The 21173-nt window shown below is 40.9% G+C and overlaps 1 protein-coding gene and 1 pseudogene across 3 annotated transcripts in view; one reads left to right on the forward strand and one right to left on the reverse strand.

The window, feature by feature from the left end:
• Window positions 1-7815, forward strand: part of CARTPT (CART prepropeptide) — a 53248-nt gene extending 45433 nt beyond the window's left edge. For 2 of the 3 annotated variants that reach the window (XM_045061843.1, XM_003981053.3), the window contains 3 exons: window positions 5447-5647; window positions 6092-6175; window positions 7289-7815. In XM_045061843.1, the coding sequence (XP_044917778.1) occupies window positions 5489-5647; window positions 6092-6175; window positions 7289-7396 (351 nt within the window). In that variant the 5' untranslated portion in view covers window positions 5447-5488 and the 3' untranslated portion in view covers window positions 7397-7815. Of the gene's footprint in view, window positions 1-4775; window positions 4862-5446; window positions 5648-6091; window positions 6176-7288 lie in introns of those variants that run through there. The other variant, XM_045061844.1, reaches the window with a different exon arrangement.
• Window positions 1897-2596, reverse strand: LOC101090839 (annotated as a pseudogene).
• Window positions 7816-21173: the final 13358 nt, after the last annotated feature.

The raw sequence follows: 21173 nt of genomic DNA on the forward strand, positions 1-21173 counted from the left end.
TGTACATTGCCTATTTACCCCCAAGGCCCCAGAGTGGGATGTTAGTTATTGTGGAAATTCTACACACCCTCTTAAGACCCAGAAATTCCTATGCTATTTTTTTTTTCATGAAACTTCCCCTCTCTAGTGGGAATTGATCTCTGAGTTCTTGGGGCTTTCCTTTCTTAGTAGGACCCTGACCTCAGTGAGATGTTACATTATGGGTATTTATGGATATGATCAGACCCAGAGATCAAGGGCAAGAATTGTTCTTGTTTAGTCCTCATAGTGTACTTAGCAGTGCTGTGAACATATTGAACATTGATATTTTAAAAAAATTGGTAGCCTTGCAAACCATAAGAGACTCTTAAAAACTGAGAATAAACTGAGGGTTGATGGGAGGTGAGAGGGAGGGGAAAGTGGGTGATGGGCATTGAGGAGGGCACCTGTTGGGATGAACACTGGGTATTGTATGGAAACCAATTTGACAATAAATTTCATATTAGAAAAGTAAGAAAAATAAAAAAATAAAAAATTGGAAGCCTTGAAATTGACAGTTTTTAAATTGAAATCTTTGAAAAAATAATGGAAAGCTTTGTCTTATTTCTCTACTTTATTCCTTCTGAGGCTGTCTCTAAAATACATAGTCTTTCATATGTCTCCAGCACCTCCCAGTTTAGCATCAACTCCAAGTGTGCTTCATTTGCAGATTGTTTTCTTCTATATAGTGATAAAGATGTTTCATTAGAACAGAATGACATCAGTTCCTTTGGAAGGCTTTGGATTGAAAGTCAGTAAATACAAGATGAATGTCAATGGAAACTCATTTCTCTTCTGGAGATAGGGAAGGTGGGGGAGCAGATAATGTAGAAGTGAAAAGTGTGCCACCCATGAGATTATAAATGTGTACCAAAGAGAACAGAGTGATGTTTAACCTGGAGGAAAGTACAGTGAACATAAGTAAAGAGAAACACTTTTAAATACAAATATCTAAGAGGTCAGTGAAACTGAGGATTTTTTTAATTCCAACATAATTAATATACAGTGTTATATTAGTTTCAGAGGTACAGTGTAGTGATTCAACAACTCTATACATCACTCAATGTTTATCGTGATAAGTGTACTTTCATTGCCCTTCACCTATTTTATGTACCCCACCCACTCACCTCCCTTTGTTCTCTGTAGTTAACAGTCTGTTTTGGGGTTTGTCTCTTTTTTCCTTCCCCCCCCTTAAATTCCACATATGAGTGAAATCATACAGTATTTGGCTTTCTCTGACTGACCTATTTCACCTAGGTTTATACTCTCTAGACCCATCTATGTTGTTCCAAATGACAAGAACTTATTCTTTTTTTATGGCTGAGTGTGTGTATCACATCTTCTTTAACCGTTCATCTATTTTTTTTAAGTTTATTTATTTTGAGAGAGAGAAAGCAAGCAAGAGAAAGCAAGGAGGGGCAGAGAGAGCGAGAGAGAGACAGAGAGAGAGAGAGAGAGAGAGAGAGAGAGAGAGAGAGAGAGAGAGAGAATTCCAAGCAGGCTCCACATTGTCAGTGCAGAGCCTGACATGGGACTTGATCCCACAAACCATGAGATGGCAACCTGAGCCAAAATCAAGAGTCGAATGCCCAACCAACTGAACCACCCAGGTGCTCTTCCATTCATCTATTGATAGACACTTGGACTTTTTCATAATTTGGCTATTGTAAATAATGCTGCAATAAACATAGGGGTGCTTGTATCTTTTTGAATTAATGTTTTTGTATTCTTTGTGTAAATACCCGGTAGTGGAATTACTAGATCATATAGTAGTTCTATTTTTAATTTTTTTGGGGGGGCAGATAAGGGTTTGCTTTATTGAATAATTGACCTGTGTAATTGCTGAGGCCACTGTATACAGACAAAAGAGAGGAAGCTTTATTTCTTTGTCTCTTGCTCCTTGGACAGAGTCTGATGATTTCCTCCTTCTTGGCTTGGAGGTGCTCTTCATAGACTTTGTGTGCTTCCTTGGTCCTTGATATGTGGACCTTTTTCAGCAGAAGCCTTTTCAGCAGAAGCTTTTTGAGAGCCTTGTCTGCCTTCAGCTTGTGGATGTGTTCCATGAGAATCCGCCTGTTTTTGAACAGGTTGCCCTTGAATTTCAGGTACAGGCTATGACACATGTGGCAGTCAGTCTTCTCAGAGTCATGGTGTCTGCTGAGCAACTGGCACAGAATTCTCATTCTCCTCATCCAGGTCACCTTCTCAGGTATTCGAGCCTTGGCAGTACCTTTTCTCTTACTGATGCCCATATGCCTACCTTTCCGGCAGGCCAAGGTGTTTTTCTGGTACCGATCCTGGGAATAGACAGTACAGGCTTCTGGATGACCAGCCCATCCTTGATCAGTTTCTGGATGTACTGATGGGAGTTGGCACTGGTGATTTCTTTAGACTCATTGGGGTCCAACGAGGCCTTTTTTTTTGCCACAGTGGAGGACCTTGGAGGCAAGCCTCTTTTGAAGCCTGAACATACTTATGGCTGCCACCGTGGCAGTAAAAGGAAAGTATTTTTAACTTTTTGAGGAGGCTCCCTATTGTGTTCTACAGTGGCTACACCAGTTTGCATTCCCACAGCAAGAGGCTTCCTTTTTCTCCACATTCTTCCCCACACTTGTTGTTTCCTGTGTTTTTGATTTTAGCCATTCTGGCAGGTGTGAGGTGGTATCTCATTGTGGTTTTGATTTGTGTTTCCCTGGTGATTAGTAATGTTGAGCATCTTTTCATGCATTTGTTTGTGATCTGTGTTTCTTCTTTGGAGAAATGTCTGTTCATGTCTTCTGCTCATTTTTAAATTGGATTCTTTGTTTTTTGGGCATTGAATTGTATCAGTTCTTTCTGTATTTTGGATACTAACCCTTTATCAGATATGTCATTTGTAAATATCTTCTCCTATTCATTAGATTGTCTTTTAGTTTTATTGATTATTTCCTTCACTGTGAAAAATTTTTTATTTTGATGGAGTTCCAATGTTTATTTTTGCTTTTGTTTTCCTGGCCCAAACTGAGGAAGTTTACTGTTGAACAAGACTTGTTTGGCAGAAGGATGGAGAGGGGGTTAATGGATAACAAAGTAGTTTGGTATTTGAACAATATGACAATCCAAAAGGCCAAGTGTTATTCTGGGCCATACTGGAAAAGAAACTACTCAAAATTTGAAGGAGGGAGTGAGAGAGAAATAGGAAGCCTGCTTTATCTTAGGAGGAGTGGTTAAGAGAGGTTTGTCCATAGTAAATCAGTAGATTGTGTCTGTTCACAACATGAGAGAAATTACTGCATTGGGAATATCCCCATCTTTGCAGAAGGATGGACTAAAACCTTACTTTCTTTCTGAAATTTAGAATACCTTCATTACTGGAGATCCCTTTTGCAATGAGTGCCAATATGTCTCTGTAAGGTTTAAACAGTAAAATGTGCTGTCACTGAAGTTTTATTGTGTAGGATCTAAAGGTATGTTTAAGAGGCAGACCTGGGGTAGATATTAGATTAATTTTCAAGTTAGATTTATCCCAAAGAAAAATACTTTGATGCTGTTGATGTGTGTGCTACTCATCAGGAGAGATAGTATTTCTTGAATTGCTTCCCAGGGTGCATTTGAGTAGCAATTAAATACTTGATAAATGAAATAACAGACACATATTTTGTATTAATTATCTCAGTGACCCACATCACATGGCAAGCAATAAATCTGTGGGAGCATAAATTGGTGGATACTTTAGATTGGCTGGTCAAGGACATTTAAAACGAGATTTAAATTACAAGAAGTATTCAACTATTTAGAAACGCAGGAAGACCTTTCCAGGTAAGGTAAGGGCAAAAGCTTCAAAATGGGAATGAGCTTGACCTGTAGAGGACCACAGAGAAGGCCACTGGGGCTGGAGTGGAGGGGCCTGGGGCAGAGTGGTAGGACATGAAATTGGAGAGAGGTACAGATCATGTAGTACTTTGTAAGTCAGGATGAGGAATTTAGATTCAGTGCTTAGTAAGATAGGAAGCCATCAGTGCATATTAAGGGTAAAAACACTCTGCCTGGTTGTCAGTTATGGATTAGAGGAAGGCAAGAGAAGATGGGGTGGAGTTGGAGGAAGGCAAGATGTAGGTTGGGGCAATTGTCCAGAACTGGGGTGGTAGTAATGGGGTTGGAGAAAAGTGAATGGGGTTAGGAGCAGTTGAAAGAAAGATGACGTGGTGAAAGAACCCAGGTGGTCAGGCAGGGTTAAGCCTGCCTGAGTGATAAGCCTCTAGGTCTAAGTAGGGAAAACATCACCTCTCCTACAGAAACTTTGATTTGTATTCAGGCCATAAGGACCCCCCACCTTTTAAAAACCAGTCTTCCCAGGTCACTAAGGACCTGGCTCATCATTGACTTCTGATCTCTAGAGATATTTCCATAATCAGGGAGTTGCATTTTTCATCCTCTTTGCTTTCTTTCTAGACAGGCTTCTTAGATATCACAAATGGGTGGTGGGTAAGAGGGGTTATGAGGATGGTGAGTTTGCCCAAAGGAAAAACTGAGTACTGCACACAACCACTTACCTGGGTAGCCTCATAGTTTAAAAGAAAGAGGCAGGGAGGCTTAGTGCTTATTGTGTTAAGGGCCAGGGATTTTACATACCTATTCTCATTCCTCCTTTTGATAACTTTGTAAGGTGCATTTTTAAATTCCAGTTGTATGAAAGAGAGAGAGAGAGAGAGAGAGAGAGAGAGAGAGAGAGAGAGAGAGAGAAGAGAGAGGCTCAGATAGATTCTTTATTTTGCCTAAAGTCACACAGCTTGTAAGCAGCGGGGCCAGGACCAGAATCAGAATGGGGCTCTCTCTGTACCCTCCATACTGCCCCTGAATTGAGGTTAGTCTGTCTTCCTTCTTTTCTCATTACCACGTAGATTCTGTGAACTCATCCTGGGGAAGGCCATGATTTCTCTTTGTTACATGTACTATGTTTGCCTCCCCTACCTGGCATCAGTGTCTAGTAAAATGCTCAGCAAACATGCCTGCATGGAGGCAACACCTCCTGCTTGCTGCCACAGGCTGGGGTGAGAGGCGAAGCAGGGCTGGTGAGGTGGATTGCTTTGCCACTGCTGCTAGGGATGGGGAGCGACTCTACAGCCTGTGCCTTGCCTCCAAGGCATTTTCCATTTCCTGGCCCCCTCCTCCTCCCCATCCCTCAGCTTTCGCCCCTCCGCCCCTCCATTTCAGCTCTGGCCCCTAGGGGAGCGTCCCTTGCCGCGGGGCTGACAGCACTTAGGGGTGCGGGGTCCCTGTTGTCTGTGCGCACAGCTTCGTTCACGGGTGCCTGGTGTCCAGCGGGCATTGATGTCAGGCGGTGGCGGAGCGCTGCCTACAGACGGTTGACCTGGACCCTCCTCCACACTCACTTCCTTCGTCGCCCCCTCCCTCTTCCCTGTACTCGGGCTCTGGCTCTCTATAAAAGGCGGGAGCGTGGGGTGCCACAGCAGCGCCGAGTTTCAGCACCATGGAGAGCCCCCGTCTCCGGCCGCTGACCGTCTTGGGTGCCGCCCTGCTTTTTCTGCTACCGCTGTTGGGTGCCCGTGCCCAGGAGGATGCTGAGCTCCAGCCCCGAGCCCTGGACATCTACTCCGCCGTGGAGGATACCTCCCATGAGAAGGAGCTGGTGGGTATCTCCCGGATCTCCCTTGGTTGCCCCCCAGTCCCTCTGTACACGCGTCCGTCCTCCCTCCCTCCCTCCCCCACTTCCCAGAGTCCGGGTGCGCGGGGATGAGCGCGGAGGTGAGCGCAAAGGCAGCGCTCCCGCTGCCATTTGAAAATCGTCTGGAGCCCCACTGCCTGCGGGCAGTTTATAGAGCGAATCCCTCGTCCCGGGCCCTTGGAGCAACAGGAGCCTCAGCAGCTAAGGGACTTGCGGTCAGTACGAGAGACCGTGCCCACTAAGTTACTACCCCTGCACCTTCCCTTTCTGTCCTTGGAGTCCCGCGGCGGAGTGTGTGTGTGGTTCTGGGGCTCCTTGTAACTAGGACTGGAGGGGAAGTGAGCACCCGAGCTGGGCTTGCAGCCAAGGCGGCAACTTCAGCTCCGGGGTGGGGGCGGTGTGTTGCAGATCGAAGCGCTACAGGAAGTCCTGAAGAAGCTCAAGACTAAAAGTATTCCGATCTATGAGAAGAAGTATGGCCAAGTCCCCATGGTAAGGCTTTGGGGTTCCCCTTCCCCATGTTTTTCCAGGAGGAAATATACCACCTTGAGTCTTATAGGTGACCTTTTCCCCAGGATGTGGTAACTATCAGTTTGTTCTCTATAGTTAACATTCTGTTTTTGGGGTTTGTCTCTTTTTTCTTTGTTTGTTTTGTTTCTTAAATTCCACATATGAGTGAAATCATACAGTATTTGGCTTTCTCTGACTGCCCTATTTCACTTAGCTTTATACTCTCTAGATCCATCTAGGTTTGCAGGTAATGGGTTTGCAGAAGTCTGTAGGCTTCCCTTTGTTTTACATCCCCAAACGTGGTCCTTGGCCTCTAAGGCCATTTCAGAAGACCCAATAGCTTGTGCCAGGAATCAGCTCTTGGGTGTCTGTATGGAAAGGAGCATTTCTTGAAGATGAGTTTTTTTTTTCTTATTTTTCAACTCATGAAGAATTCTCTGAATTGGAAGAGCCCTTAAATCTACTCAGATCTTGTTCCTCCAATTTTCTTCTTGCCTTCTGGAGCACTGCCAATTTTTTTGATCTATGTTTTAAGGTCAAAATTCTTGATTCCTGGCTCGTCACTTTCCTTGAGGGAACACACACATGCATGTGTTCGTTCTCTCTCTCTGTCTCTCTCTCTCTGTCTCTCTCTCTCTCTGTCTCTCTCTCTCTCTCTCTGTCTCTCTCTCTCTCTCACACACACACACACACACACACACACACACACACACACACACACACCTTCCTTGGGATGAGGAGGCTGAAAGCAGGGAGTAGAGACTGTGAGAAATAGGTCTATTGTTGATTTCTTACAAAAATGTCTGATTTTCTTTCTTTTGGATAAACTATCAAAGGAGCCAGAAAATGTGGCCCCCACCCAAAAAAGGTGAAATAAAGTAGGAAGGGTTCGATAATTTCCTTTTATGTTCTCTCACTGACATCATAAGCACAAGGCTCTCTGTGTTTCAGGCCTGACTATACTTGGACCTCTGGGGATGGTGATAGGTTCCACCTATCCCTCCCAGGAGTCGGAAATTGTGTTGATGGGGAGATGCGGCCATTGGGAGCCTGGGTTTGCATATGTGGGAAGACTGCACCTTGTGTTGTTTGCAGTGCCACGCTGGGGAGCGGTGCGCAGTGCGAAAAGGAGCACGGATTGGGAAGCTTTGCGACTGTCCCCGAGGAACCACCTGCAATTCCTTCCTCTTGAAGTGCTTATGAGGCTTCCACCCTCCTCCATAAATCCCCACTGCCTCTGCCTCCCTTGAGAGGACAACACTTTCATCCCTGGAGTTCGGCTTTAGCAACAAAGTTTGCGTTTCCCTGTGAGAGTTAAAGGGGCTCTTGTCCTGCTGTTCCCAAATAAAAGAATACATTAAATGTTACTGTGTGAAGGATAACGCCTTGTACGGTGTTGATACATGTGCAAAGTATTCTTATTCATCTGACAAACTCTTACCCATCTTGGTGTAGAGAAGGGGAACTTTGCTTTGAAAACTGTATTTTTGTATGTGGTGTGGCAGGATGAACATTAGATTTAGTTAATCTTGGTAGGTGACATCACAACCTGGAAAATAACCCCAAATGACACAAATTGCAGCATGTACAATTATACATAATAAAGTGTTTTTAATAATTGCTCTTACTGCATCATTGTTTCTATGTTGTAAGTAATGTAAGTGAGAATGGTGGAATTAATCATGCTGTTGTTTTCAAAGAGATGGATTTTAGAAATAGCAGTCTATTGGGAGAATAGTACCTTGGCTCCAAGGAGTTTTGATCATTAATTGGGAGTTTGCCACACAAACTTTGGTGTACTCTCTTTTTCTTTGATTGCAGTGGTGTGTGTGGGAGGGGTGGGGTGGTGGTGATGGTGGTGTTGGTGTTGGTGTGTGTGTGTGTGTGTGTGTGTTTGTGTTAATTGGAGACGGTTGGGATTGAGGTGATGTGACATTGTTTACTAAAACCTTTAGTAGACTCCTTAATTTTCACATAAGACCAATAAAAGATCAATTGTTTCAGACTTTAGCCTCATTAAATGCAGTTTGAAAAATTGGGACTTTTGGTTATTCTTTTATTAGTAAATATTCATTGATAAAAATGGATTATTTAGGGCTTGTTGTTTATTCAAAGGAAGGGAAATAGCTGTATTAGGTACTTTAAGGGTGTGAGACCTAATCATTCCCACTGTTTAATATATAAACTTGGAAAAATTATCTGTTCAAAGGAAAATTAGTCATTTTAGTAACTAGTTTTGAGGGGAACAAATGAAAACTGATAGGGGGTAGATTCAACCCAAAAAACATAAAAATCTTAAAGGTAAAGGTTAGTAGCCTTTAAATGTTTTTGAGCACTTACCCAAGGTCACATTTCTGAGGGTTTAAACCAGAGTAAACAACATTTAAGAAGGAACATCAAGAGAAAAACAGGTACTTACAGTTTCCCAATGCAAACTCAAGAGGCTGCTGCATAATATAAGCATTAAAAAAGAACATCCCTCCACTGCTTCCTGGGGAGATAGAGTATGCTGATAGGAAATCTTCTCATACACAATTGCTATTGGCAGTATTCTTATTCTTACTATTACCATGGCTCATTCCCTTAGTAATCTTGCAAGATAAATATTATTACCATTTTTCAGAGGAGGAAGCAGAGGCTAAGAGAGATGATGGAAGTCATGTTGATCAGATCACATAATCCTAAATTGTGATTTCACCTCTACTCCCTTTGACTCCCAAGATTTTTTCGCCTTTTCCTTCCATGTCACTCTGGGCAATGGCAATTGAACAGGTTGTTTAGACTCCCACATTCCCCAGAAGCACTTCTTTAATAGAAATGAACTCCCTGGGGTGCCAATGTATTCTGGGGTGGGGGGTCACATTGCGATTTGAATTCCTATATGACAGGCTTAGTTGCGACTGAAATGTGTTACATTTTAATCTTGAAAAACTGCCTAGAGTTCTTTAATGGTTTAATTGTCAGCTGCTTTTCCAGAAAATATTTAAGATAAAATCCTGACCACCTTCTTGAGTCCCTCAACTGTTCCCATTTGTGTCATTTTTAAATAAGATCAGGAAATTGCTTTAATCATTGATTAGTGCACAGGCAATATCCCTGGGGATAATACTGAGAAGTGCTTCTGACTGCAGCTTGGAATGTTTTCCCAAAAGGAAGAGCTGCTGGAGGATTTTGTTGTTCAAAGACAGTAATAAGAACTCTGCTCCAAACCCCTTTAACTCCTTCACCCCTACTTCTAGGTCACCCTTTTCTTTCTTGTTTAATTTGACTGAAGGATATGGACTTATGGGGAACTGGTGATGAGGAATCTGTGGGCTGGGTATTAAAGGCTTCTTCCAAAAGTTTTGTCTGGGGATCCAAGTTTTAAAGTCATGGTGGTAATGACATTCTCTACTAATAATGAAAACATTTAATCTGATGTGGCTTGGTAGAAGTAACCTTGCCTTTTCATTTAATCAGTATTAGACTGCCTCTTCAAATAGAATGCCTTAGTGTGTTTAATGACTGAAGGTCTCTGTGGTAGAGGATAAGAATGTTAAATATCGAAAAAATTTTAATGAGAAAAGTAGTTATCCATGTGCAGTCACCCATGTATGAGCCCCAGAGATATTCTAAGATTGGCTGAAGGATCAGGGGTCTGAGAGTTGACAGGCATCTATAGCTAAAAATCCAGAGAATATTACAGGCATAAGAGCGGTGTTTCTAGAGCAGTGGTTCTCACAGGGTTTAGAGGTGATGAGCGAAAATTAACCAGAGGAATTTTCTCAACTACACACAACCACTACCCCTCCTACAGTAATTGCTGATGTTACGCCCCTCACCCTATGACAGAATCTGGAGGCCTGTGAGGGACACATGTTGTACCTAGGTACCCACACCCCCACTTCCAATCCTGATAATGGTACATCTGATTGTGGATATTGACAAAGATTCTTTCTTGATCAGACTTGAGTCAGGCTCCTGAACCTTCTTCTGGGCCTATGTGTGCACTTCCTTATAAAATCCAGTTTTAGCAAGAACCCTGCTAAATCAATTTACCAAGAGTCCCCATCCTTCTCATTTTCCACCATTCTTTAGGGGATGTCTGAGCACTCTGGCCTGTCTTGAGTGAAGATCATGTCTAGTCGTGTAACTGGAATTCCTTGACCCCTGATGTTTCCCTTTGGTAACTTCCCATCCACTGACTCACTCCCCTACTTCTTACTTGCTCATTTAATATTAGGAATTGAGCCCTGTACTGTACTTTCTTTCCCCTATTGTGGTAGTGAACAAAATCTATTTATATGGCTTTAACTACTGTCCAACTGTGGTTTTTCTTTGACAGGGAAGTATAGTTAGGGAAGACTATTTAGGAATGCGTGGTTTAAATAAGGTTCTCAGGTGGTTCTGCTGAGTGTCCAACATTAGAACCACTGCAATGCTGAGCTAGTTGTTTATATATAGTCCCATTCATTCTGTACTTTTTTGAGTGCCTTCCATGTGCTGGGTATTTAGAACACAATGATAAACAAGATAGACAGAATCCTTGTTCTTAGGGGGTCTACAATCAAGTGATTTATAATCTTTTGTGAGAATAGATAATAAGAAACAAATAAAAATGATAAGCCATGATAAATTCTTCGAATTTTTTATCTCTGAATTTATGTTGACATGATCGAGGCCATGGGTTCTTAGAAAATGAAGAGCAGATAAGAAGAGGTCCAAGTGGCTTTCCCTGTAAATAGGTTTTTGGGTCCCCTCAGGTGGAATTCACAGATGTTTGCAGATTAGGAGTATCTCAGGGGAAATCAAGACTGAGCATAAGGAGGGTGGTGGTTCTGGTGTCAGCATTCAATATTCTTCATGGATGGATGGATAGATGGATGGATGGATGGATGGATGGATGGATGGATGGATGGATAAACATAATTCTCTCTTGCCTGGCTAATGTGTGTTTATAATTTGTTTCCCTTGCCTTTATAGATATAGCTACTCTAGTCTTGAGGGTCTATGAGCACAACTATTTTGGCTTAAGAATAGTTTATTAAATAGTCTAACTGGTGTTCCCTGAATTACTGAGAAGAGGAATCAGCAACAAGAAGGAGGTTAAACCTTTAGAAAAAAGAAGAGGTAATGGATGAAGTGAGGTTCTTGTCAAGGATGAGAAGGTGGGATTCAGAGCCAGGAAAAAGATAGCTTTGGGAAGGAAGGAGAAGGCAAGAGAGCACATGATATGTAAAGATATAGGGGACTTTATACATGTTTTGGCAGGACGTCGGGGGTAGTTATTTCATGGCTTCTGTTTTCCAAGGGAAGTAGGATATAAATTCATCTGCTGAGAAGAATGTTAAACAAATTATCTATTTACTAATTATATATACACAGTGTACAAATTGATGATAGGCAAACTCTACTAGAATGTGACAGATTCACCATAGGAAGTGATATGTTAAGGACTACAAAGAGAGGAAGATGAATTTAGGAGGCACAGTGGTGAATTATCAAGGCCTGTAGACAAAAATGATATTTGAGTGTTATTTGAAGAATGTGTAATATTTTAAAATGGGAAGATGGGGAAAATTTTGTTTAAGGTGTAGGAAATAGTGTGACTGAAAGTGCACAAGGAAAAGAATGCAGTTAGAAATAACCTGAGTGCTGAATCCACGGGGAGTAAACTGGTGAACAAGGAGATAAGGGGTTGGTACGATTGTGGGTGAAGAGGCCAAGGCTTTATTCCTGATGGCTCTAGGGTATAATCAGAGCTGTGCCCTAGGAAGCTCATTCTGATACTCCACTAAAGGAGGGACCAGAAAGGGGAACATTGTACAGAAAGAGCAGGCAGGAATACACTGCAGCGGTCCAGAGAAGAAGTGATGAAGGCCTGGATGGATAAGGGTAATGTGGATGGACAGGAGGAATGCAGGAGACATTGTCCCGGAAGAGTCTGAAGCAGTAGTTTTCCCAAACTCTTCTTGTCCATGATGGTGCTTCCCCTCAACTGTGGTAAAATGGTCTGGAGGCAGAGAAACCAAAGCTAAATATATCCAATTTGATCTAATTCCCGGTTCAGCATGCCTACATTTTAAGAGCCTACCTACGTGTGTCTATTGAAGTACAATTAATATATAATAAAATTCATTTTTTTCAAGCATATACTCTCTACATTTTCAGTGCTAAAATGATAGTGGAAATGGGTGGCAGCTGTTTTCCTAATGTGTCCATTAACAAAATGAAATTAGGCATTTCTGTTTTGAGATGTTAGAACTTTGGGGGAAACTTGACTGGTCTGGAAAATCTAAAGGTGTGGAAACTATTGAACTCAGGGCAATTTATGGAACTGGTGTCTGACCGGCTGGAAGGATGGTATATATCAGAGAAAGGGACAGGCACAGAGGCTTGCAGGGGGGAGGCTGAGGTTTTGAATATATAAGGGACCTGGAGCTTCTCTAGGTTTTCCTAGTTTCCAGTCCAGAGGTGGCTTCACCAGAGGGAGGCAAGCACAGGACAGCACTGCAATGGAAGCGGGACGCCTGGTTTCCTGTCAAGGCTCAGCCACTCATTAGCTGTGTAACCTTGGGCAATTTGTGCAATCTTGCAGACATGCAAGACATCGAAGAGGCCCTTTCCAGTTGAAATATTTCAACTGACTTCATTCTACATTATTTCATCATACCTAACATTCTGTGTTTGAGCAACTGGGAAATAAAGCATAATGCTCCAGCCCAAGTTGATTTTGGCTTTACGTGAACTGCAGGCTTTAACAAGAAAGAATAAACCTAAAATCACCTCAATTTTTTAAAGTATGGATTTCTTGGGGCTCCTGGGTGGCTCATGGATCATTCCGTTAAGCGTTCAACTTCGGTTCAGGTCATGATCTCGTAGTTCGTGGGTTCGAGGCCCCTGTTTGACTCTGTGCTGACAGCTCGGAGCCTGAGGCTGCTTCGGATTTTGTGTCTCTGTCTCTCTCTGGCCCTCCTCTGCTTGTGCTCTGTCTCTATCTCTCAATAATAAATAAACATTAAAAAAATTAAGTTTCGATTTCTTAAACACTAAACAATCTTGTGGAGAACCCTAAGCATTTGGAATTTGAAGATAATTGTTTTAAAATTACATACATACATATTATACATACAAATTTTATTTATATATATTTATTTATATTTTATTTATTTATATATTTATGTATATATTTATATACATACAAATTTTATTTATATATAAATTACAAATTATATAATTATAACCTAATTATATAACTATGTATAGTTATAATAATACATTATTGCAAATTATAATGTATACTATATTATTCGTAAATAATACTAATATTAAATATATAAATTATATAGTTACATATTTTTAGTAACTATGTATAACTATATATGTAAATATATAACTCCACCATATATTACATATATAATGTATAGTATATATAATTAAATATAGTGTATGATATATGACTATATCATATATAATTTTAAAATTATGTGTATGTATAATATATTTGAAACATATTTCAATAAATTTTTAAATATATAAATATAATATATAAATATAAAATATAAATAAATATAATTACATTATAAATTATATGTATATAATTTATATACATTAGTTGCTTCCACACACAGTATAGTTTGCTTCCTTTTGTATTCTCATTTTTCAATTTTTTTTTGGTGGTTAGGACCCAGCTGGGGCTTTCCAAAGAGGAACACATATGCAGGCTTCATAAGGACTGAAAACCTCTGTAAAGGTGTAAGTGGAGAACATTTTTAACTTGGAAACGTTATACTAGAAAATACTTTTAAGTCTCTAAAATCTTTTTTTTTTTTTTAATTTTTTTTTTCAACGTTTTTTATTTATTTTTGGGACAGAGAGAGACAGAGCATGAACGGGGGAGGGGCGGAGAGAGAGGGAGACACAGAATTGGAAACAGGCTCCAGGCCCCGAGCCATCAGCCCAGAGCCATCAGCCCAGAGCCATCAGCCCAGAGCCATCAGCCCAGAGCCTGACGCGGGGCTCGAACTCACGGACCGCGAGATCTTGACCTGGCTGAAGTCGGACGCTTAACCGACTGCGCCACCCAGGCGCCCCTAAGTCTCTAAAATCTTAAAGCCACACTTCTGATAGATTGAGCTCCTGTATCTCAGGTGAGGTTTTGGGTGTTTGAGCTTCCGCTTTCTACATTCTGTTTTCTTTCGTGATTTATAGTGTCAACATTAAGGTTCTGGAGCAGTTTGGGCTTTGTGAGTTTATTAGGAGTTTGCTGTTGATTCTTACTGTAGAGTTTACAAACCTAGTTTATACATTGTCTTCATTTTGGGATTGATCACAGAATTTCAGAATTGAAAGGAAACTTTGAGGTCATTTAATTAAATCTCATTTTATAAATGAGGAAACAGAGACCTTAATGGTAAAGTGACTTGTCTATTCCTGTGATGACCAAATGAAAATTCTGTGAGGCAAGCAGTCTATATTTGATAAATTGTGGGACATTTTATCAATAGAATCCCTCTTAGGACAAGCTATCCTCATTTGGGAGACTCTCTTGACAACTATTAGGGGTGGAAGCGAACCTTCCTTGATTAATTTTTGTTTATCTTTCTATCTCCTGTTACTCTATTTTAAAATGTGATTTACTTTTTTAAAAAGTTTGTTTATTTATTTTGAGAGACAGAGAGAGAGAGAGAGAGAGAGAGAGAGAGAGAGAGAGAGAGAAAGCACAAATGGGGGAGGAGCAGAGAGAGAGGGAGAGAGAATCCCAAGCAGGGTCCATGCTTAACCCAGAGAGCAACATGGGGCTTGATCTCACAATCCTGAGATTATGACCTGGACTAAAATCAAGAGTCAGATGCTTAACCAACTGAGCCACCCGGGAGCCCCCATATAAGCCAATTCTAATGAATTTATTTCTAAAGAGGGAGTTTGTTATAAAGTGATCAGAGGGCAGGAAATATAGGTGAAGAAAGGAACTGGATACCCAGAGCCAGTAGGAATCATTTCTTCTCTTTTGTTCGCTTTCTCTCCCTCATTCTCTCTCTTACTTTCTTACCCATACATGTTTCTCTCTCTCTCCATATTACTTTGCATAGGTTTATCTATGGTCTAGTAGTGGAATTGCTGGGTAGGTTGTACAGTATGCTCATTTTCAATGTTAGTAGATAATGCCAAATTGCTCTCTAAATTATTTAGAGAACTAATGGCTGTACCAATTTATGTTCCTACCGGTGGTGTGCAAGACTTCCCATTACTCCACAGGGTCACCTATGCTTGGAATGGTTAATTTAAAAATTTTGCCAATCTAGGGTGTCTGGCTGGCTCAGTCAGAAGAGTGTGTGAGTCTTGATCTTGGGGCTGTGAGTTTGAGCCCCACGTTGGGTGTAGAGATTACTTACAAAAATAAATAAAACTTAAAAAAATTTTTCTTTTGCGAATCTGATATCATTTTTGCCAATGGTATTTCATTGTTATTTTAAATATTTTTTTTCAACGTTTATTTATTTTTGGGACAGAGAGAGACAGAGCATGAATGGGGGAGGGGCAGAGAGAGAGGGAGACACAGAATCGGAAACAGGCTCCAGGCTCCGAGCCATCAGCCCAGAGCCTGACGCGGGGCTCGAACTCACGGACCGCGAGATCGTGACCTGGCTGAAGTCGGACGCTTAACCGACTGCACCACCCAGAAGCCCCTTCATTGTTATTTTAACTTGCATTCTTTTGACTACTCAAGAAGACCATATTTTAATATTTATTCGTATTTTCTCTTCTGTGATTTGTTTCTTCATGTACCTTACCTATTTTTTAGTTGGGTTGTTTGCATTTTTCTTTTGTTAAATGTTTACTTATTTTTGAGAGAAAGAGTTTGAGAAAGAGAGATTGTGAGTAGGGGAGGGACAGAAAGAGAGGGAGAGAGAGAATTCCAAACAGACTTAGCACTATCAGTGTAGAGCCCAGCTGGGGGCTTGATCTCATGAACCATGAGATCATGACCTGAGCTGAAATCAAGAATTGGACCCTTAACTGACTGAGCCACCCAGGTGCCCCTGTTTGTTTTTTTCTAATCAATTTGTAGAAGTTCTTTATATATTTTGAATACTACTCCCTTATTGACTATATAGTGTTGCAAATATCTCCTAATCTATGGCTTATCTTTTTACCATAGTATCATTTGCTGTGCAGAGTTACAAATTTTAATGTAGTTAAAAATTTTCCTTCCATGTTTGTGCTAAGTGTAAGACATAATACTGGTTCAAATCATAAAGACATAATACTGGTTCTCCTATAATTGTCTTTAAGATTTGTAATTTTGCACTTTAAGGTTATTAACCCATAATTTTTGTGTATGGTGATATGAGATTTCATATTTTTTTATATGGGAGAGTCGTAGTCTCATCTCATCTTTATTGAAGATAAATACTTTTTCCCACTGATGTATAATACCAACTCTGTGAATTTTCATGTTTTTGTTTTTTTTTTTTAATTTGTGGGTCTGTTTCTAAACTCTATCCTGTCCCATTGACTTATTAGTTTATTTGGACACCACAACCACACACTATTTACAGAGTATTTGGGCATTGATACCTCTGTCTGCAACCTCAAGCCAGTACGTCCAGGAACATACCTGCAGTTAACAAATTAGGTTTATTACTAGTTTCAGTTTGGGTTAGGGACCCATGTGGCATCTCAGTAAGACAGTGTGGAAAGACAAAACAAAACAAAACAAAACAAAACAAAACACTCACACAAGCACCTTCTTGTAGGATGTGGGCTTTTGTTGAATGATTCTGGGAAAGGCCTGAGAGAGAGGGGAGTAACTCTGGATTGGGTGTCTTCAGAAAGTGGGGACATTCGATGATTGGATATCTCCATAGATATTATCTATAGGGAGAGGAGGCTAGAGGGAGGACAAAATGATACTTGGTAAAGAAGTAGCAGGCACTTGTTTAGTGAGAGACAGGAATGCTTGGTATGTTGTGCGTTGTATGGAGGTTTTATCTGTGTTTATGCAAAATTATCAAGTGGCTTTGTTTTGACTCAGTTTATTTTGGTTGATGAGTGACCTTGTCTGAGGTGGTATTCTGTAAGATGGTGTATGGCCTACACGAAGCACCAGGCCAGCTTCCAACAACACTGAGGCCAGCTGCAAGCCTCAGACTGGTTCCTGGTTGGTTCATCTGGTAGAACAATCCTCCTCTCACCCATACACAGTTCTTCAGAATACTTTTATTCTTGTTTATTTATGGTTACATATGAATTTTAGTATCAGCTTATAAAGTTTTACAAAAGGTCTGTTGGATTTTGCTTGGATTTGCGTTGAACTTACAAATTAATGATGGAAAGAACTGAAATGTTGAGCTTATTTCATCTTTTGATTTATTAACATGGTATGATTTCTCCACTTATTTAGATCTTTAAAAATGTCCTTCAATAACTTTAATAATGTTCTTCATATATGTTTTGGATTTACTAGGTTTTAGACTTTTTTAGGTTCTAGATTTATTATTTGGATTCTAATTTTTTGTTGCTGACATGTATGCTTTTTAATTCTATCATATTTTATAATTGGTTTATTGACATAAAGGAATGCTATGCACCATGTTTATATATTGATGATATCCTGTAATGTTCCTGAGTTTTCCTCTTGGTTCTAAGTATTTCAATATGTTCTTTTGGACTTTCTATGTAGACAATCATGTTATCTGAAAATAAGGAGAGTTTTTTCTTCCTTTCTCATTCTTATAATTATACTTATTATTTTATTACATTGACTATGTCTGTTAGTATGTCAATAGTATAGGGGTGATGGTAGACATTCTTATTCTTGACTTCAATGACAATTTTTCTAAAGTTTCATAGGAAATTATTTTGTTAGGTTATTTATATTTTTTATTATTTATTTTCTTATTAACATTTTTTAATGTTTATTTTATTTTTTTTTTTAAATTTTTTTTCAACATTTATTATTTATTTTTGGGACAGAGAGAGACAGAGCGTGAACGGGGGAGGGGCAGAGAGAGAGGGAGACACAGAATCGGAAGCAGGCTCCAGGCTCTGAGCCATCAGCCCAGAGCCCGACGCGGGGCTCGAACTCACGGACCGCGAGATCATGACCTGGCTGAAGTCGGACGCTTAACCGACTGCGCCACCCAGGCGCCCCTAATGTTTATTTTAGAGAGACAGAGAGTGACACAAAGCATGGGTGGGGGAGGGGCAGAGAGAGAGGGAGACACAGAATCCAAAGCAGGCTCTAGACTCTGAGCTGTCAGCACAGAGCCCAGTGTGGGGCTTGAACTCACGGACTGTGAGATCATGACCTGAGGCAAAGTTGGATGCTTAACCAACTGAGCCTCCCAGGTGCCCCTTAGTTTTTGAAGAGGAGATAGCAATTTCGTTTAAAAAAATTTTTTTTTAATGTTTATTTTTGAGAGAGAGAGAAACAGAGTGTGAGTAGGGGAGGGTAGAAGGAAAGAGAGAGACAGACTCCAAAACAGGCTCTAGGCTCTGAGCTGTCAGCACAGAGCCCAATGTGGGACTGTAACTCATGAACTGTAAGATCATGACCTAAGCTGAAGTTGGATGCCCAACTGACTGAGCCACCCAAGCATCCCTGTTTGGTCATTTTTAAAATACATGCTCTTGGGGCGCCTGGGTGGCGCAGTCGGTTAAGCGTCCGACTTCAGCCAGGTCACGATCTCGCGGTCCGGGAGTTCGAGCCCCGCGTCGGGCCGGCTCTGGGCTGATGGCTCAGAGCCTGGAGCCTGTTTCTGATTCTGTGTCTCCCTCTCTCTCTGCCCCTCCCCTGTTCATGCTCTGTCTCTCTCTGTCTCAAAAATAAATAAACGTTGAAAAAAAAAAAAAGAAAAAAAATTTTAAAATACATACTCTTAAATTTGAAAAAAAGAGGGGGATGCCTGGGAGGCTCAGTCAGTTAAGTGTTCAATTCTTGATTTTGGCCAGGATCATAATCTCAGGGTCATGGGATCCAGCCCCCTGTTGGACCCATGCTGAGCACGGAACCTGCTTAAGATTTTCTCTCTCTCTCCCTCAGGCCATCTCCCCTCCATGCTCTCTCTTTCTTTCTTGAAAAAAAAAAGTATATATGTATATATATGTATATACATATATATGTATATATATGTATATACATATATATGTATATACACATACATATAGATACACATATATACATATATATACTCTTTCTTAAATTAAGGAAATTTATTTCTAATTCCTGGTTTGATAAGTTTTTGCTTTGCAAACATGAATGAGTACTGAATTTTGTAGAGCTTTTTTCTGCATTTACTGATACAATTCTATTTTTCTTAATTTTTTAAAATATTTATTTGTTTTGGAGAGACAGAGACAGAGGGCGAGCAGGGGAGGAGCAAGAGGGAGGGAGACACAGAACCTGAAGCAGGCTCCATGCTCTGAGCTGTCAACACAGAGCCTGACATGGGACTGGAACTCACGAACCAGAGATCATGACCTGAGCCAAAGTGGGACACTCAACCGACTGAGACACGCAGGCGCCCCTATTTTTCTTTTTTTTTTTTTTCAACGTTTATTTATTTTTGGGACAGAGAGAGACAGAGCATGAACGGGGGAGGGGCAGAGAGAGAGGGAGACACAGAATCAGAAACAGGCTCCAGGCTCTGAGCCATCAGCCCAGAGCCTGACGCGGGGCTCGAACTCACGGACCGCGAGATCGTGACCTGGCTGAAGTCGGACGCTTAACCGACTGCGCCACCCAGGCACCCCTATTTTTCTTAATCTATTAATAATCTGACTTAATCTACAGCCTAGAGAAGTGGTCACCCTCCTGCAGAGCTCCATGGATACATGCTAGTGGTGGAGCAATCAGTCTTGGTGGAGTGCTGAGGTGGACGATCAGGGCTGGAGCCCACGCTTCCGCCATGTCCTACAGCCATAGTCCCTGAGCAGCCGGGTGTGCGGCTGATACTTCCCGCAACCCAACGATCTAATATCTGATCCTTCTATACCCTGGGCATGCAGTGCAAAACCACATGCCTGCTCCTGCTCTTGCTTCCACCATGAGTTTCTCCTCACATGCTGCTTGTGCTGCTTGGTAGTTCACCTTGTCTGCTTGACATGGTTTATTTACTGATAGATTTTTTTTTAGGTTTATTTATTTACTTTGAGAGAGAGAGAGAGAAAGAGAGAGAGAGAGAGAGAGAGAGAGAGAGAGAGAGCGAGAGCGAGCATGAGTGGGAGAGGCACAGAGAGAGAGAGAGGGAGAGAGTGAGAGTGAGAATATCAAGCAGCCTCCATATGGAGCCTGATGTGGGGCGATCTCACGAATCATGAGATCCTGATCTGAGCTGAAATCAAGAATCAGACGCTTAGCCAACTGAGCCACCAAGGCGCCCCAATTGATAGATTTTCTAATGGTGTTTTTCCTTTTATGGGATAAACTCTACTTAGTTATGACGCATTTTATAACACATTTTGGCTTTGATTTGTTAATTTATAAACTAAAAAACTTTTATGTCTATGTTTCTAAGAAAGATAGGTTTGTAATTTTATTTTCTTGTCTTTATCATTGTCCAATTTTGGTAGTAGGCTAAGTTGCCTCAAAAAATACATTAAAGAGTTTGCTTTCTCTCTACTTTCCCGGTCCTTTGAAGCAGTTTGTAAAGAAGGATTATCTGTGGAGGTTTGGTCAAGTCCTTTGTCAGTGGGAAATTTTGGTGACTAACTCCATTTCTTTAATGATTTTTAAATGACCTCAGAACTATGAATGGAGAAAGATGAGACATGAGAGATTCCAGTTGGGCTTAATTTAAATCTAGGTAGGTAGGAAGGATATAAAAAGATCTAGGAATAGGACAAGAAAGGACTAAGTTTTTGAATTTGTAATTTTGATTAATTAAAGGCTAAATTTAAAAACCAAAGTAGCACTTGAATAATCTTTTGTGTTACCTCTCCTAAGCCTCTCAGGCTTTCATTCTAGAGCCAGGCTTTACAGTGGAGGTTTGAGTCT

The sequence above is a fragment of the Felis catus genome, chromosome A1 (genome assembly GCF_018350175.1).
Source record: "Felis catus isolate Fca126 chromosome A1, F.catus_Fca126_mat1.0, whole genome shotgun sequence".
NCBI classification, from domain to species: Eukaryota; Metazoa; Chordata; class Mammalia; order Carnivora; family Felidae; genus Felis; species Felis catus.